At 35.2% G+C, this 20,406-nt stretch overlaps 1 protein-coding gene across 1 annotated transcript; it reads right to left on the bottom strand.

Annotated features, from left to right (window-relative positions):
- Window positions 1-755: 755 nt before the first annotated feature.
- LOC132555408 (protein phosphatase PTC7 homolog) lies at window positions 756-18,775 on the bottom strand. Its single transcript, XM_060219758.1, has 6 exons — window positions 18,460-18,775; window positions 15,525-15,704; window positions 9,694-9,892; window positions 7,184-7,307; window positions 6,537-6,663; window positions 756-6,231 (listed from the first exon to the last, which is right to left on the bottom strand). The coding sequence occupies exons 1-6, from the start codon at window positions 18,677-18,679 to the stop codon at window positions 6,173-6,175; spliced, it is 909 nt and encodes a 302-aa protein (XP_060075741.1). The 5' UTR covers window positions 18,680-18,775; the 3' UTR covers window positions 756-6,172.
- Between the last annotated feature and the right edge of the window lie 1,631 nt (window positions 18,776-20,406).

Genomic DNA, 20,406 nt, shown 5'->3' with positions numbered 1-20,406 from the left:
CAATATGTTCACCCTTGACAATCTGGTTGGAAGCACGTGATGGATCTTTTTGCCACTGTTTGGTGAAGGTCCAATGTATTAAACTACACCATTAGTTTGCCGTTAAGTCCAGTCCAGTGTATGTATATAGACCTCATGCTTCAATACTAAATCCTTTCTTTGGTAGACTAACATTTCTCAAAACCTGAACATCATATTCCTCTTCTTTCCTGTATTTTTGCTCTTTGTTAAATGAAATTTTAAAAATTTTATGAAATCACATTAATAATCTATTAATTGCCAAATCAACAATTTTTCTTTTTCTATTAGATCCAAAAGCAAAAAGGGCACTAGGAACCATGATAAATTTACACATGAAAATTAAGGAAGACTAAAGACTAAGATAAATTTAGAGAAAATTGAGGAAAACTAGAGACCAAGATGTTAGAGAAAATTGAGGAAGACTAGGGACCAAGATAAATTTAGAGAAAATTTAGGAAGACTAGCGACCTCCCCACCCACCCACCGAATATCTGAGCTCCCCTAGTGGTTAAAGAATTGAATAGTGGGTGACGAGAACTCTGCTGGCATGAGGAACGACCCTGTGACTGAGGAGTGGAATTCGTCGAAGGGTTCAAAATACTTGATGCATTGATTGGTCAGGTATCAATGAGAGAAATAAATCCATTCTAGGTCCATTGTAATCATATAGCTCAAAATTTCTTCATTGCTAAAAGTTGTCATAATACTCAAACAGCAAAACATCAACAACTCAGTTTAATGTTGTTACAATTTTTATTTTTATCAAACATTCCACATATATGTGATTTCAGAAAACAATGATACATCCATTCTGCACATGTATTCTCCAGTTTAACTTCTGTCTCTACACAATTCCTTTTTACCCTTTTTAGATCAATTTACAGTAACAGGATATAGGCTATTGAGATAGAGTTGAACTTCTACAGAAAGATTTAATGATGCATGATATAACTGGTGGAGTTTTTCTTTGATTTTGTCTGGTTAAAAGTTTTATAAAATGTGTAAATGAACATGTTTTATCATTAGAACAGTAAACAGTACCTGATCAACACACCAGAGAGGTAAAACATAAACTCCTGTCATGACCTCCATCCTGATTTGTTACCAGGACAAGACACGTTTTGAGACCAATGTTTAATGTTTACAAATTAAATGAGTCATTTATGAACGTGGTGCAATTTCTGTTACTGGAAATTTCAGGAAGATTCCACCAGTGTTATGTCACAGACGCTGACAATACAGTAGTCATTGTTCTAACACCGCTGACACAAATCATTTAACACCACTAAAATTAAATTTAGTATCTGAAATAAATGTTTGGGGAATGTTAAAGTATGAACACAATTACAGCACTTAATATGAGTCAAGATTACAATATGGTGACATATCTTCAGGTTAGTATGTCTCAATTTGACAAGAAAGTAGGGACATAGTTATAGTATAATCTTCAATACACATTAAGAAGAAATTGATTTTGTTTGAATTTTAAACAAATTTAACAAATGGTAGACAGAGATACAATTTTTTGACTAGAAGAAACACTTCGAAATCAAAACATTCAATTGATGGTGGGCCAACTCTGACATGTACATACATGTATTTTCTAAAGTCTGATAAAATTTGGATGAATTCCTCGTACAAGTAACACATCAAGAGTTGATAAAGACCGCATGCAGAATTACAGGTAAAATTAACATCTAATATCTATGTTTTGTTCCACAAACTTTTAACAAATTCATGTTAAAATAAATGTATTATCAAAACAATTATTTCATACAGGTGTCACTTCAACATCAATGGAACAGAAGTACATTAACCTTGACCTCTGACCTGAGATGCCATCTCAAGCACTTCAGATAAGGAAGCACTGTATGATGTTTTAATGGGCCTGCAGGAACTTAGAAATCTTAGTGTGGACAATATAACCAACACCAAAAATACATTAAAATGTAGCCTTCCCAAATGCCACCAAAAGAAAAACAATACAGACATGAGATAACATACATTATCTTTGCAAATAAAAGAAGACATTTTTTAAACAAGTCACATTGAATAGTAAATTGTTTCAACATAACTGACTCTTAAAAGTCATTTACCAACAAGTTTATAATTTATTCTTAACTGAAGACTACAAAAATTAATAAAAGTCTGCTCGACTTTTCAAGATTATTTTGGGCCAATGTGCCCTATCCAAACATCACTTACATAATTATGAAATGTTTTCCACATATATCTCCTCCCAATCACTGAACATTCAAACAAAACATGTTGTACTTTCTTTATATCATCAAACATTCCTTAATTTTCTAGTTATTTCTGTGAAATATACAAGTTACTAAATCACACCACAGCTTCATTCAATCAAAAAATGACAAAATGTTACAAGGTACATCTTAAATACCCTTAATACTGTACCAGAGAATGTTTCGTTAAGATCTAATATTTTCTTAAATGTTTGTTTTACAATGCTTATAGTTAATTCTAGGTAGCTTTGATAGGAGATGTCTTTTTAATATTCTAAATACATGCTGTTCTAGAATTTGTCCTAGTAGTTTTGAGAGTGTAACATGATGTATCTGATTGAATGAGCTATATTTACCTACATACCTAACACTAAACTAAATGACAACATCATTACATTCCAATATTTTAAGTATTGTTTCTTTTCAAATCATCAATGAGATCATACACTTATGAAAATATTCAAATTCTTATCTTTACAACAAAATCTACAAGAATACATGTAATCAGTGCAACTACCTTTGAATTTGCATATTTCATGATTACAAGATAAAGCAGATAAAAACGGTAAATATTACAAACCACACGTAAATGCAACAAAAGTAATAAAAGGGAACGTGACAATATAGTAAAGATTTGTATTAATCAAATCAAATACACAGCTCTTTGTAGTGTTCTCATCAAAAATCAGGGGCTTGTAAAAATACTCCATCAATTATCATCATCAACCCTGTATAAACAGTATATAGGTCCCCTCCTCACCTTATCTCCCAGTATTAGGGCATTTTACCCACAATCAATAATAAATAAACACAAGTTCTTCTTCCACTTCGGAAATATCAAATTACAAAGCAACAGTTGTGTTTGTGTTTAAATTTTGTATAAAACAGACTTATATAGGTCAATAATATTAAAATAATGAATTATTTTGAAACTTTGTGAGAAGACAATTTTGTACTTGTATCTTACAATTTTTACACTTTACCACTTACTTTCACTACTACAGATAATACTTTACAGACTGTTCCGTGCTCCTTAGGAGGTTATGTTGGAGCAGTGATACAAGTCCTTTACAGATTAAACTCTTGTAGAGCATTTTAGGGCAGAACAACACAACTACTCAAATGTTATTGTACAGTTTAAAAAGACATGCTTTAATAATAAGATACTAACATGTCCACAGGTGCAGTTCAAGTTAAACCATATGGACAGAGTATTGTACGGGTTGTATTTGGTAATTGAAACAACCAACATGGTATCTTTGACTGCTTTTGGTTTTCTAAAGCTGAGGATAGTGGGCAAATTGACAGCAAGAGTAAAAATAAATTAGCTTGTCTACATTTGTTTTACCAAGCTGCATATACATGTAATTAACATTCCAAATGCTGTGTTTGTAGACATTATAACCATTCCTGATCTGTACAAAATGTATCTGCAGGGTTTATTTAGTTGATTTCTTCTACATGAAATTATTTAAAAATTAAAAACAAAAGGCTACATCCATAGTAAATGATCAGTTTCATTAATATTGATAAATTGTACAAACACAGAAACCCAGCAAGTACAGGTCTTTCACATTATCTTGTACAATTCTTTATATTACATAATACAGCAAAACAAAACACAAAATAATAAAATTAATTGAACTTAATTACAAAATAATTAAAAGATTTTCTCATTTTACAGAATATGTAAAGTCTAAGTATCAATACAATTTAATGTGAAAAACCACTAACAATTACCATCACAAGTTTTCTTGACATTCAGAGTGAAGACAATATTTCATTTTGATATCTTAAGTGTCATAATTAATACTAGTGAGTTTTCAATTAACCCAACATCGGACACAAGCGTGTTTCAAAGCATTTTATTAATTCTTGTGTCTTGCCATCCACAAGTGTAATATGAGTCCGTATTGAAATGCAAGTCAGATTTACAGTTTTAAATGGCACATGATTTGGTCCAAAGAATCTTTGTAAATCATTCATGGATAAAACATGTTACTTGGGTTGGCATTTTTATGATTACAAAATGTAATTGATCTGTTCTAATTACAACAATAACAATTAGCATTATCTCCTGATAACAAAATAATTTCAGGATGGTGTAAGAGTGTATACTACAAAACAACGATGAGTAAGATTTCATCAGTAGAGACACATAAACTAATGGATACTGTTCAGTTGACAACAGTTTTATCATTTCTACTTACAACATTGAAGGTATGTACAGGATATCCAACAAAAGTAATACCAGATGACAACTAACCAACACATCAATGTTAAACCCCTCTCACAGGATCTGAAAAGCTGTTTTTATTCAGTAGTTAAAACAATTCTTAGACACCAAACAGTTCAGTTTTCTAGACAGATGGTAAAACGTCCCCAGAAAAGTGTTCCTAGATTCCATTTGCATACTAAGAATTTGACAACAATTACAGAAGTTGTTTTATTTGTAAACCTGTAGTGATAGCGACGGAATGGATCTGAATCCAAGATCATTTTTAAAAAACTGATGATGTTCTAAAACTGTTGAACTGTATAACAATATCAATATCAATATCAATTCTACTGTTACCAGGGAAATGAATTTTTATAAAATCTATTTATCATTATTGTAGAAGTGATGATAAAGATACCACAATTTCTTGTATCTCCAATCATCTTAACTTCTATTGAGTACCAGATTATCAAGGTGCAATTTTTGCTGATATGAAATCTGCAGGTTTTTCGTTCATAGAAACTACTTCTCACAATAAGCTTCACCATCTTGGTTTTTCTCCAATGTGTGAATCTCTTTTCCTATGATGTACAGCATTGATTGGACAAAATCACAAACCACCAGGAGCATTTTTCCCTAAACCCTGTCTTTCCTCTCTTTATGCCCTGCCATTTCATGGTTTTGGGCATATAGTGTTACTCTCAGTGTTCTTCCTTGTATTTTGAAGTGAGGGGGTGTGGGGGGCAGTTTACCCCCCTTTGCAATGTATATAAAAGAGTGTTTGAAAACCCAGGGGTACAGGTTTAAAATTTCACCAATCTGAGGAGTTTTCTACCCCCATTCAGGGATAATGGGGAACACAGTACTCTTGGTCGTACTAGGGTACAAGAAAAAAAATCAATTAAAAGATTTCTATAAGTTATAATCTTACCATAGTCCTTGATAAATCAATTATAAATGTAACCCAAGTATTTAGCCAATATATGTGTAAACATAAACAGGCAGCAAGACTCTTACATTTGATACAGAATGAGTAATTATATCATATTTCTTAAGGCTGATGGTTTTTGTTACACCTCACCAGGTATAAACATCAGAGTCTGTCCCATCAACAACTTTGGTCCAACTGTTGGTTACATGATAATGAAAGCAGCTTAGTAAAGGTATTTCCAAGTCGTGACTTCCACAAATTGTAAATGTCTAATATAAAACAGTTCCAGGGAATCCTTACACACCAACAACAGTTTTAGACACATAAAACACATTTACATTCAATATCACATGGCTGTTTCTAGTACATGATAACATTGATACATCTGTTATATTACTATTGTAGACAAGCTTCAGAGGAATTTTAATTGCAACATGTTTGTAGTATATGCTGATGTAAAACACCTGCCAAGTTTCAATAAGAATTTAATAATAAAAAAAAATGCTTCTGTAATGTAGTTAGCTTCTAGAGATCTTTGTTATTGGTAATCCAAGATCATTATCACTGACAAAACATCACTTTTCATTATGTAAACACAAAACTGTTGACAGGAAAATATTCCTCAGTCCTAACATGTTGCAATAAAAAGTCTTCCTCAACACCTTGGAGAATACCTGTAGCTTAAGAGTAGGTATAGAAATGTTGCTACCTCAGCGATTTAGAGATTACAGATTGTTGTGTCTATGTTAACACTAGATGTTACGTATCTAGCACGGCCACTCTGGCTAGTATCACTGTTATATCGTCTGGTTTTCCCCCTGTACAACACAAAGTATCTGATATTAGTGAAATAAGATATACATAAACACTCTTAAAGCAGCATCAATACAACAGAAAGACAACAGGATATTAGCTAAAGATGAATATATTCTCTGATCAGGAATTCATCAGATGTTGGCCACACACATACCCTGATACATAAATATGTACCAACAAATTACAAAAAAACTAAATAAAAGTGGATTAATAGAGATAATCAGATGTTATTTTACTTTAATTATTACAATGAATACAGATGTATGTGGCCTTGACACTTGTTAGACTTAGAGGAACAAAATCTCACCTTTGAGGTTAATTCCCGCGTCAATGGAGGACAGGGCAAAGGGAGACAAGTAGTCTTGGTCTAAGGATAGGGAGAGGGCATCCTCAACCATGTTGTTTGCTGTTTTCTGTATATCTGTCCGATGGTCCTAGCAATCCAAAAATATTTTCATTTACAATGTAATGAAGAACTTACAAATATTTTACAATATGTCTCTTGGTATGGCCAGTAATAATCAGACTTCTATTGTTTTGGCAAGTAATATTAAGACTTAAGGTCAGATTTAAATTGTTGTGACCTGTAAAGTAAGATTTATATTGTTGTGACCTGTAAGGTCAGATTTATATTGTTGTGACCTGTAAGGTCAGATTTATATTGTTGTGACCTGTAAGGTCAGATTTAAATTGTTGTGACCTGTAAAGTAAGATTTATATTGTTGTGACCTGTAAGGTCAGATTTATATTGTTGTGACCTGTAAGGTCAGATTTATATTGTTGTGGCCTGTAAGGTCAGATTTATATTGTTGTGGCCTGTAAGGTCAGATTTATATTGTTGTGACCTGTAAGGTCAGATTTATATTGTTGTGACCTGTAAGGTCAGATTTATACTGTTGTGACCTGTAAAGTAAGATTTATATTGTTGTAGCCTGTTAGGCTCTAGAATTCTACCTTCAGTTTGGAGATGTGATCCACTATCATATCCTCACACATGTTGTCAAATAGACCATCTGTGCCGAGTAAAAGAATGTCCCCTTCCTCTACCTTGAATGATGTGCTATCCGCCATGGTAGGGCTATCAAAATAATAAAACATCGATAATTCTTCACAAAACAATAATTCTTCACAAAACAATAATTCTTCATAAAACAATAATTCTTCATAAAACAATAATTCTTCACAAAACAATAATTCTTCACAAAACAATAATTCTTCATAAAAAAATAATTCTTCATAAAACAATAATTCTTCATAAGAAAGGCCAAGTATACAGACCTTTTATATAACTGACATTGATACAGAGACCAATGGTTTACAATGAAAACAAAGTGTCTGTAGATTGATAATAAGTTAAAAAGCCTTTATATACTGACCAATTAGGGAGTGTCAAACTTCTTTTTATCAGTCTCTAGCTAAATTACATAAATCCTGATAATGGATTTTATCATTTAAAGGTAAAGTTACAGTTGTAACCCCACAAAAATCATTTTTATGTCATTCTTCATGATTTGGAATCTACAATATCATGTAAACAACAATACCTAGCTCTCCAGACTGCAGGGCTATAAACCGCACCTAAGTATAAACTACACCTAAGTATAAACCGCACCTAAGTATAAACTACACCGGAGTATAAACTGCAGAACTGGTTTTTAGTGATTTTTTCTATTTTATCCACATATAAGATGCACCAAAATTTAAGCGGCACCCTTTCTCACAATGTTATGTTGACCAAAGTTTGTTGATATAACTGACCATGGAAGGCAAGTTACTTTGATCGTCAGTGAAACATTTAATATAAGTTTGCAAATGAATTATACACAGATAGTTCTTTATTTTTTTGTTTTGCTTGGGAGCCTTCAGATATTGTCTACACAGATATAGAGCCTGACGTTATGTAGGGTTAACTTAACAATATCTCCATCAGTGTCTGTTCAATATTAGTGAAGGACCTTACATGCTGACAAAATTCTTATAGTCCCATATTATTTCTTGGAAGTTACACAAAGCATGGCTGTCGTTTCTAGAATTTGACCTGATGACGATCCCAGGATAAAACATGCTATTGTAAACCTTCTGTTATGGCTTCTGAAGCAATCATGAAAGTTCAGGAGATATTATTGTGATTCATATTAAAAGGTATGATTAATTAAATCCACAAGAATGCTATTTCTATTTCAATCTTAATATCATCCAGTTGCAAATGAAAGTTCTAATTGATATGTTGCAGTCACAAACACACGATGGACAGGTACTTGTAAAATACCTTGGAACTGACGTGTCATACTGGTATCCTTGGTTTAAATCACTATTTTTAATTCTTTCTGGAAGTGTAATATGTTACAGCAACCAAATTATCAGAGTGAAATGTCACATAGGTCAATAGTGCCTTGACAAAATGGCCATTACGAAATACATAATGGTCTGTAACCTATGTCCAGACAATACTCTTCATTTCTTTTTTCACTGTGCCGATTTTCCACTCGGCCACATATAAAATGCATCAGTATATATGCCACATGTCCGACTGCCAAGGAAAAAAGCTGCGGTTTATAACCCAGAAAATACCGTACCTAGCTCTTTAGACTTTGAGGGAACCACCAACACACACCTGTCACTGAGTGTCTGGCACTAAAGACTTTGGGTAACCACACACACACACCTGTCACTGAGTGCTTGGCTCTCAAGACTTTGGGGAACCACACACACATACCTGTTACTGAGTTCCTTGCTCTCAAGACTTTGGGAAACCACTCACCTGTCACTGAGTGCCTGGTTCTCAAGACTTTGAGAAACCACACACACATACCTGTCACTGAGTGTCTGGCTCTCAAGACTTTTGGGAACCACTCACACATACCTGTCACTGAGTGCCTGGCTCTCAGACTTTGGGGAACAACAAACATACACCTGTCACCGAGTACTTGGCCTTCCTGACTTGGTGGAACCACTCACACATACCTGTCACTGAGTAACTGGCTCTCAAGACTTTGGGGAACCACATACATACCTGTCACTGAGTGCCTGGTTCTCAAGACTTTGAGAAACCACACACACATACCTGTCACTGAGTGTCTGGCTCTCAAGACTTTTGGGAACCACTCACACATACCTGTCACTGAGTGCCTGGCTCTCAGACTTTGGGGAACAACATACATACACCTGTCACCGAGTACTTGGCCTTCCTGACTTGGTGGAACCACTCACACATACCTGTCACTGAGTAACTGGCTCTCAAGACTTTGGGGAACCACACACATACCTGTAACTGAGTGCCTGGCTCTCAGACTTTGGGGAACCACTCACACATACCTGTCACTGAGTGCCTGGCTCTCAGACTTTGGGGAACCACACACATACCTGTCACTGAGTACCTGACTCTCAAGACTTTCAGGAACCACACACACATACCTGTCACTGAGTGCCTGGCTCTCAGACTTTGGGGAACCAGTCACACATACCTGTCACTGAGTACTTGGCCTTCCTGACTTGGTGGAACCACTGCTAGTTGGAATGGAGTGTTGAAGTAGTGCTGTTGCTCCACTGATCGATGAATCACCTCACTATCACGGATGACGAGAAAGCCACTGTCACCCAAATTGGCTGTGTAAATGGTATGTTCTTCTCTGTGTAGTGACACCACACAAGCTGTACTGCTACCTGTCCACAAAAATACATTTCCTCATTAACCTTATTGCCAGAGGCAAGTTTGATTTAACTTTTCTGTTATGTTTTGAGTTACACTATCGACAATAAAGGGTAACAATTTTGTATTGAATACATTGAGCATCAGTGTTTGTGTTATCCCTGACAGTTGATAGACTTTAGCTTACCTGGGTGTTGTAATCTTCTTTAATCAGGTGAAATTTTTGCGTGATGACATTATATACATGCTAAGATTATTGATGAATTCCTTTCCTGGGTTTATATATTTCATTTAAGATTTAATATTTCAAACTACCTTGATGATTCTGTGTAATAAACTGCAGAGTTTACATTGAAGCTGTCCCTCTAACCCTTTGCAGAAAAGTGATCGACCAGCCCCATACCTCAGAAAGTCAATTCAAATTACACAGGATTCCTATTTATAAACAAGAAATCTCACAGGAACCTTGATGCTCGCCATTGTTTGATCTTTATTTGTTCTTTAAAAGTTGAATCATTTCCCTTTTTCTTGTCTTTCCACAGTTTTTGCTTTAACATCATGAAATTTGAAAGTGCTTCTGAAGAGTCTGTGATAATAATCTTTAACTGTTACATCAAGATTCTATTGGCCATTGTTTGATTTTCTGATCAGTCCAAAATCAAAAGCACACAACTAGGGATCAAGAGGAATGTACACATGATATCTGTACACAACTAGGGATCAAGGGGAATGTACACATGATATCTGTACACAACTAGGGATCAAGGGGAATGTACACATGATATCTGTACACAACTAGGGATCAAGGGAAACCTACATATGACATCTGTACACAACAAGGGATCAAGGGGAACCTACACATGAAATCTGTACACAACTAGGGATCAAGGGAAACCTACATATGACATCTGTACACAACTAGGGATCAAGGGGAACCTACACATGAAATCTGTACACAACTAGGGATCAAGGGGAATGTACACATGACATCTGTACACAACTAGGGATCAAGGGAAACCTACACATGACATCTGTACACAACTAGGGATCAAGGGGAACCTACACATGACATCTGTACACAACTAGGGATCAAGGGGAATGTACACATGAAATCTGTACACAACTAGGGATCAAGGGAAACCTACACATGAAATCTGTACACAACTAGGGATCAAGGGGAACCTACACATGACATCTGTACACAACAAGGGATCAAGGGGAACCTACACATGAAATCTGTACACAACTAGGGATCAAGGGGAACCTACACATGAAATCTGTACACAACTAGGGATCAAGGGGAACCTACACATGACATCTGAGAAAGAACTAACCAGCAGTTCTTGACATACAGTGATAAAAATCTTTCATAGTAAAAATCCAAGAGAGCCATTTTTTTCTAGATCAGTCCCAAAGTCAAAAGAGCAAAACTAGTGACAAAGAGTCACCTTTATAACTCTAGAAATAGTGATAATAAACCTTCATTGTCAAAATCCAACATGGCCATCTGTCTGTCATTCTGTTTTTCCAGTCAGTCCCCAAATCAAAACAACATAACAAGGTACAAATATGAACCTAGGTATAATGTTTGAGAATGGTCCATCCCATACTTCTCCAAACATAGAAAATTTAAGAATGATTCATCAATTAATTTACCAGTAACAACCACAACAAACTACGACTGTCAAAACACCACATAAGCTATTCATTTTTCCGACAAGTCTCAAAATGAACTTTCACAACTAATTAGGAACCAAGGCGAACCTACATATCAACTTTGAGGAAAATGGATCACAAGAATTGTTTATAGACGGTTGGAAGGATGGTGTATCACAAAAATTGTTTATAGACGGTTGGAAGAATGGTGGATCACAAGAATTGTTTATAGACAGTTGGAAGGATGGTGTATCACAAGAATTGTTTATAGACGGTTGGAAGGATGGTGTATCACAAGAATTTTTTATAGACGGTTGGAAGGATGGTGTATCACAAGAATTGTTTATAGACGGTTGGAAGAATGGTGGATCACAAGAATTGTTTATAGACAGTTGGAAGGATGGTGTATCACAAGAATTGTTTATAGACGGTTGGAAGGATGGTGTATCACAAGAATTTTTTATAGACGGTTGGAAGGATGGTGTATCACAAGAATTGTTTATAGACGGTTGGAAGGATGGTGGATCACAAGAATTGTTTATAGACGGTTGGAAGGATGGTGTATCACAAGAATTGTTTATAGACGGTTGGAAGGATGGTGGATCACAAGAATTGTTTATAGACGGTTGGAAGGATGGTGTATCACAAGAATTATTTATAGACGGTTGGAAGGATGGTGTATTACAAGAATTGTTTATAGACGGTTGGAAGGATGGTGTATCACAAGAATTATTTATAGACGGTTGGAAGGATGGTGGATCACAAGAATTATTTATAGACGGTTGGAAGGATGGTGGATCACAAGAATTATTTATAGACGGTTGGAAGGATGGTGTATTACAAGAATTGTTTATAGACGGTTGGAAGGATGGTGGATGAAGAGTGACTTGTATAGCCGACTGGCTGATGATGGTGGGCTGAAGATTCAGTGATATGGTGGGGTGAAGATTCAGTGATGCTCTGCACCAATGATTCATTTTTATTATGTAAAACAATACCAGGCAAAAAGTATAAAAATAAACAAAGATACATGGTGTATCTAATACAGATCTACTAGGACAAAGTATATATAAAGTTATAAGTGAAAACAGTACTCTGTAGACACTATACAGTAGTGTCCATCACAGTATTAACATACTTGATACAGATCTACTAGGACTAAACAGTACTCTGTAGACACTATACAGTAGTGTCCATCACAGTATTAACATACTTGATACAGATCTACTAGGACTAAACAGTACTCTGTAGACACTATACAGTAGTGTCCATCACAGTATTAACATACTTGATACAGATCTACTAGGACTAAACAGTACTCTGTAGACACTATACAGTAGTGTCCATCACAGTATTAACATACTTGATACAGATCTACTAGGACTAAACAGTACTCTGTAGACACTATACAGTAGTGTCCATCACAGTATTAACATACTTGATACAGATCTACTAGGACTAAACAGTACTCTGTAGACACTATACAGTAGTGTCCATCACAGTATTAACATACTTGATACAGATCTACTAGGACTAAACAGTACTCTGTAGACACTATACAGTAGTGTCCATCACAGTATTAACATACTTGATACAGATCTACTAGGACTAAACAGTACTCTGTAGACACTATACAGTAGTGTCCATCATAGTATTAACATATCTGATATAGGTCTACTAGGACTAAACAGTACTCTGTAGACACTATACAGTGGTGTCTATCACAGTCTTAACATATCTGATTTTATGTCGTGGAGTTAAATTACCAGGTATTCAAGTGATTTATTTTTCATGGTTGTTCTAGACTTTTGTCTGTATTCCTGAGACATAACTCACTGGCTATCATAAGGAAACAGTATAATAATTACACACACAAATCATACCATGTAATGACTTATTTCCTTGTTAGATCATTTAAACTCCAGCAGATCCGTAACCAACAATCCATGTATTTTAACAACAGCTGTGGGTTGTAATCTCTCACTGTGAAGTCTGTGCAACCTCAGTATGGTTTTCATATTGAACCTCTGTAATACATTGTTGACACAGCATGGGCCCGACAACATCTTACACTAAGAATCACACAGAACACTACAACTCAAATTGTCATGGAAATCATCTTAGACCAATTAACCTCTTATGAACTTTCCAAATAATGGCTAAACTATTAAGTCTGAAAAGACATAATGTGCTATCAAAAAGGTAGGTGTGTCTTGAAGACATCAATAGAACTGTCAGCAGGACGGCTGACGGATAATTTATCTCCCAACTTCCCCATCAACTCCTTATTTTGTCTCTTCCAATGTTAAAGTTGTTTATAATGTGTTGGAGTACAGGGTACAGAGAAAACTAACAAAATCTAATGAGTGTATTCTATTGTATATAAAATTCTCAAGGCAAAGTGTAAAATCAAACATTGGTCATTCATGTTTTTGTAGTTTAATCATGAAAAGTTCAGTGGATTAGGAGTTGTCCAGGTAAGATTCCTCCAATCAGGCGCCCAAAATTTCCCAATTTGGTACTGTTGTATTTGTCATCTATCTAAATCTATCAACAGATTGTCAGCTTAATCAAACAATTTCATGTTGACCAATCAGTGCTCTTTACTGTTTCCATGGTAGTTTTGGAAACATGTACCGGGTAATATAACAAATCATAGGTTATGATTAGTTATATAACATTTGACAAAGTTTAAATAAAACAATGAGAGGGCTAAAGAGTTATATCATGATCTGGAACCTTTATATGAAAAGCTGTGGCTAGTGACCATGTGTGTACAGATTTCAGTATAACCCCCATCCCACCACAATCAAGGGGATAGGGCTTATAAATGTAGAAAGTCCCTTGCCAGATTGAAGGAGTCCTGGTGGATGTAGTCTTGATGTTTACATTGTAGTTTAAAATTTCAATCAAATTTAAGTGAAACCAGTAATACACTATGTAACCCTGGTAAAATACTAGCCACAATAAACCACTGGGCAAGAGAGAACTTCTCTTTAGCTCTGTAACCCTGGTAAAATACTAGCCACAATATACCACTGGGCAAGAGAGAACTTCTCTTTAGCTCTGTAACCCTGGTAAAATACTAGCCACAATAAACCACTGGGCAAGAGAGAACTTCTCTTTAGCTTGATTGGTTGAGCTTCAGACTAGCAAGCCAGGGGTCCCGAAATCGATTCTTAGCAGAGGCATTGAAATAAATAATGACCTTTGTTACATTGGCGCCCATGTAGGGACCCGGGAATAGTACTTAGCCATGCCCCACCAGTGTTGCTGTAACCCCTGGAAACTCGAGGACGAGTTATTCCCTGGAGGGGGAGTATGTAACCCTGGTAAAACACTAGCCGAAATAAACCACTCCGCTAGAGAGAACTTCTCTATAGCTTGACTGGTTGAGCATCAGATTAGCAAGCAAGGGGTCCTGGGTTCGATTCCTAGCTGAGGCATTGAAATAAATGACCTCTGTTCCAACTACACTATTGCTTCATCACTAATCAATCCAACACAATGCAGTAGCAACATTTACCAGTTATCACATACTACCGCTACTAATGTCTACTCTGGCCATGTCGTCACTCATCAATAGCTTCACTATCAAATGTTAGCTTTCTAATCTTTGACCAAATTCTTTGTCCCCTGAATTTAAGACAACTGATAATAATGTACAAATTAAAATATCACACTTTAATCTGGCTAACCCTATTATACATTATTATATATTTATATCAACATACAAAAGAAATTATCTGTACTGTAGGTCAGTCCTTCCTCAGTATATATTAATGATTATTCTGAACATATAGAAGCTTTAACAAAAAGACAAATTTTACGATAAAGTCTAAAACAATTTAGTGTGTATTTAAAGTCGGTACAGTTGAAGAATCAATTGAACTGAAATGATTGTCAGAAGGAGATTATAAAGATGAGGTCAGAATCAACATATTTTTGCTAAAGATATTCAATAATGTTAATATTTCATGTTAAACATACCAACTAAGGGTATTTTTTGATGCTGCATTTCTTCATAGCTGGCCTGTATTATTTTAACTGGTGTCCGTGGATTAAATCTTCCTTCCTTCACCATGCGCTCACACGTAGTCATCAAGGTTTTAGGAAAAGCTGATGGGTCCACGCCATAGTTCCTCCATCCTCCTACCCCGTCAGCCACACCTAAACGTTAAAATCAAGTAATGTAACCAAAAAGGATCTTTGTCAAGGCATTACATCTATTTATGTGAATTACCACATCAGTCCACGTGAAATGCTGCCGGTCCGTCGGACATGTCTGGTAAAATTTGCGTTGGTCCGGTAAAGATTTGCACAAGTCCGGACCGAATGTCTGGTACAGATTTTCTAATTAATCGCCTCCCGACCTTTATCAAACAAGCGTTTGATTCGGTTAATTTCTAGAAAAGTGTTTAAGCGTGCTTGTGATCGTGACTTGGTATCCAAAAATGTTGCAATTTATTGAAGGCGTGGTGCCTGGTAGGCAATTAAGCCTCAAATAACGGAGACAGAATGAGCCATAAAGAAGATTGAAGCTAGCAGGAAGTATAAGCACAAACGAGCTTCTCACAAAATAAGTAAAAAATTGAAAGAAAATCGACAGTGGTTAGAGTATGATATGGAGCGGAACACTAAAATATAGAGATGTATCTGTTTTTATTGTAATTGATATTGCATGTCTTAATCAATGATTAAAATTACAAGGAATTTAATCTACATGTCTTTTCTCATCTTTTAATAATAAATATAATAATTTGCACCGAGACGCTTTTGATCTGGTAAAATTTATACCTTTACCAGACCAGAATGTCTGGTGAAAGTGAGTCTGGTCCGGTAAACTTTTACCCTTTACCAGACTGAATGACCTGTAAAAAATATCACATTTTGCATGGACTGCACATGTCTTGCGTAAGTGCAAGGGGCCAACAAATTATTTCTTGTATACTCAATGTCAGTGGGTTTGGTTACATCATTTCTGGACAAGGGAATAGCATGATCACTACAGGTGGACTGATCTTAAACAGCATTAAATATGGATACCAAGCATTCAGCTATGATGTCTTTAGAAGTGCCTATATACCTAGTTAGTAATCCTTAAAGTACAGGTGCTCTATTGCCCTATTGCTTAATTGTAATATTTGTAGGATTTCTTTCAGGTTAGTCTAGAAAACCAATTCCAAAATTTGAGTGAGTCCCACAGGAAAAGTGTGAAACTTGGACTCTAATAACCAAGTTTCTACAATCACTAGTAAAACCAATTCCAAAATTTGAGTGAGTCCCACAGGAAAAGCGTGAAACTTGGACTCGAACAACCAAGTTTCTACAATCACTAGTAGTGGAAACACACCATTTGGTATCCACTGCACGATGACTAGGATTTAGGTTTCCTTATTTACTGCGCTTGCTTTGTGACCCATTTCATATGGTGTTAAACAAAAGTTCCTGTCTTGATATTATTTCTGCTCAGGAAAGTACTGGTAGAGATAAGAATTTTGTTAAAGACGGAAACCATGACAGCAGTGACCTTGACAGCAGTGACCTTGAGTATAATACCAATACAACTATGCAATCTAGAAAAGTTGCCTCAAGTAGCAATAACATGGTTGCTGTGATAGCTATGTTGAATTCTACATGGATATTGATTTTATAAAAAGCTGTCTGTTTTTATTTTTAACTCATTAGCAAAAGTCCTGCCTTAGACTTTCCATTCACATTGAGCAGCAATAAGATTTGCAAGATGGGTCATGACAGCCATCTTGAATACTCATAATTATCCTACTATATAGCTAAGCCTTTAAAGAAATTACTTTCTATTTTAAAATGGCAATTAAAAGACATATCAATTATATGATTAAGATATGGCTGTTATCTAGATTGTCACATGGTTTACAGACTCAATTTACATTGGACCAATCAAGGACTGTGCCCTTGTTGTGAAGGTTTTGTCATTGTGTATCTTTCATTTGGAAGGATTACATATATTTATTATTATTATTATTATTACTAATATATAAAGCCATATTTTTTTTTAAGGGTGGGTGGGGGAGGTATTGGTGTAAGGACAACACAATATTACAAATCATCAAAATACCATTGTTCCTATCTGATTTCAAAGCATTAATTTTTTTTATTTATTTTTTTTTTTCAATTCTGACTCATTAACCTAAATACAATTGAATTTCAAGTCTTACATCATTTATATATAAATGTATGTACTAATGCTGGCTACTGTTGTCATTTGTTCCACACCAATCACTTGACATGTCCCTAGCTTGGCACATGGCCACAGAGCTAGGCTGAACTAATTAAGATAAATATAAACTACACTAAACTGTGAATCTATTCTAAATGTGGAAGACAACATACTCATGAAAACTATTTTGTCTTTGAAGTTATCACTCAGCACTGATTTATTCAAAATAAAAAAGAACTGTCATTGATGGAATCTCAGTCAAAGCATTGCAATAAGACTTCTTTAATTTTTGATAATTAAGTAAAGTGAAGATTGAAAATGTTGATTTTTCATTGAAAAATTCTAAGTTTTTAATGTCCAAGACACTAGATCGGTGATATATCAAGCTTCTTCTTCTAAACAGCAAGTAATCATTACTTTATATTTTTGGTAGTAAATTTTCATATTCGAATTGAAAAAAAGAAGATTACAAATTGCATGTGGCTTACAAATTTGACCCGTGACTGCCTTCCACCTACAATTGGAAAAAGTGACATACGATCTGCTGGTTTCATGTACACAGATCACATTTAGTTATTAAAAAATACACACTGGATGTGTATTCCCCAAAACGTGACCTCTACGGAGGGCGCTCCATTCGGTCACAAGTGATGGAACAACAATAACAAACACTATCACGTGTATTTTGGCAGTCTCGTGCGAGAACTCGGTACATCCTTTTCTTACCTATGACATCTGCTAGCTTATTTCTGGTAATGAAATAAGCATCGTCCCCATAAGTCCACTGTTTTGGACCTTGTGTCTTCCTTAGAGACTTGGAAAATCCTGCAGACCCTGTCACAAGGTGAAAATCCTTCCTCGCCTTTATCTGACGTTCTGGGTTTAGTCCAAGACTTGATACAAAAGCTCGGGAGAAAAAACGTCCATAAAGAGCTAACGATTGCATGACAAAAATCTTTGATTGACACCAAGAGAAACTATCGATCACAGTATACTCTTCACTCTAAATCTACGTTGTTTTCTATCCCCCTCGTGTGTCCCCCGTTTGATAAACCTCCATCTTGTTGTTCGTAGGACATTGGCTCAGCTTTGACGTCATCGCGAGCCTCGCTTCCATATTTACATGACCTTGTCCAACAGCGGGAAATCCTTTGCGTACGGAAACAGCGAAACACGTATTTGTTTTCAAAAATCTTATGTGTTAATGAAAAACTATATCAAGGTGTGGTACATATATTTCATCCATTTATGTCTATATGTTTGAACCGTGATACTACCAATGTATCTGTTTGTAAATATTTATAAACATGTTAAATATTCACACAACAGTGGGAAATTACTGGGCGAACACAGGGACGTAGATAAGTTATATACGTCCCTGGCGAACAGAAAGCGCGATACAACGCAGGCGTATTTGTAGACAGATTGCACCGAAAATGGACCCAAATTTTTAAAGTAATGTTATGCAATCATTGCTTTTTGGATTCTAGGCCAAGTACAATGATAAAGAAGACTGAACTAGATTATATCGCCACAATAGCCCTGGTTCAGTGTGCCTTGATTGTGGTCAGACCATCGGTGCTTTGGAAACTCCACATCAACTGGGAAAAAAAATCACACCGGCAGGATGTTAGGGCAATTTTCCGCGACCAAGACAAAGTAAAAATATTGGATCGGTAGCCAAAATATCTTCACTAACTGTAGTCCGAAATGAAAACCTTGAAGCCTGGCTTAAATGTATAATGAGCTTGTCGCATTTACCTCTCGATGACGTGACGTGATTGTTTCTCACACGGAGCTTTGTATAATCTGTTAAAAAAGTAATCACAACTAACGTACTGTCCAGTTCGAATAAAATCCTGCTCATATAGACTCTTAAAATGCAATGTAATTTGAGACTTAAAATTAGTTTTTTTTGTTAAAGCAGGGACGTATAATACAGTATTATACGTCCCTGGTTAAAGAAATATGACTTAAATTGAATCTTTCATTCATGTCCGCGTGCATGTAACCAGGATGGTATATAATACATACTAGTAATTGAATTGATATCAATAAAAAAAGGCCGATACTTTATCAAATTTGTAGATGAATAGTATAACAGCACACTGGTGGGACGCCGTTTTAGTTTTTATCTTCAAAATGCGATATCAGTAATTTATTAAATAGCATGTCGCAGTCGAATTGCTGATGTCACTAAATCGAATTGTTGAGATCATTAAATCAATTTGTTGATGTTACTAAATCGAATTGTTGAGATCATTAAATCAATTTGTTGATGTTACTAAATCGAATTGTTGAGATCATTAAATCAATTTGTTGATGTTACTAAATCGAATTGTTGAGATCATTAAATCAATTTGTTGATGTTACTAAATCGAATTGTTGAGATCATTAAATCAATTTGTTGATGTTACTAAATCGAATTGTTGAGATCATTAAATCAATTTGTTGATGTTACTAAATCGAATTGTTGAGATCATTAAATCAATTTGTTGATGTTACTAAATCGAATTGTTGAGATCATTAAATCAATTTGTTCATGTCACTAAATCGAATTGTTGAGATCATTAAATCAATTTGTTGATGTTACTAAATCGAATTGTTGAGATCATTAAATCAATTTGTTCATGTCACTAAATCGAATTGTTGAGATCATTAAATCAATTTGTT

Source organism: Ylistrum balloti, unplaced genomic scaffold (assembly GCF_031769215.1).
Source record: "Ylistrum balloti isolate Yb309-2 unplaced genomic scaffold, AGI_CSIRO_Ybal_v1 Utg370484, whole genome shotgun sequence".
NCBI classification, from domain to species: domain Eukaryota; kingdom Metazoa; phylum Mollusca; class Bivalvia; order Pectinida; family Pectinidae; genus Ylistrum; species Ylistrum balloti.
Note: the sequence above shows the minus strand (reverse complement) of the source record. Positions and strands in the feature narration are given on the sequence as shown.

What these genes read in the sequence shown, in the direction of transcription:
- LOC132555408 (XM_060219758.1), bottom strand. Translation starts at nt 18,679, where the DNA reads ATGCAATCGTTAGCTCTTTATGGACGTTTTTTCTCCCGAGCTTTTGTA. An exon ending in GGCCAAGTACTCAGTGACAG is followed by an intron (nt 7,308 to 9,693) that starts GTATGTGTGACT and finishes TTATTTTGATAG; the next exon opens with CCCTACCATGGCGGATAGCA. An exon ending in ATCACATCTCCAAACTGAAG is followed by an intron (nt 6,664 to 7,183) that starts GTAGAATTCTAG and finishes TTGGATTGCTAG; the next exon opens with GACCATCGGACAGATATACA.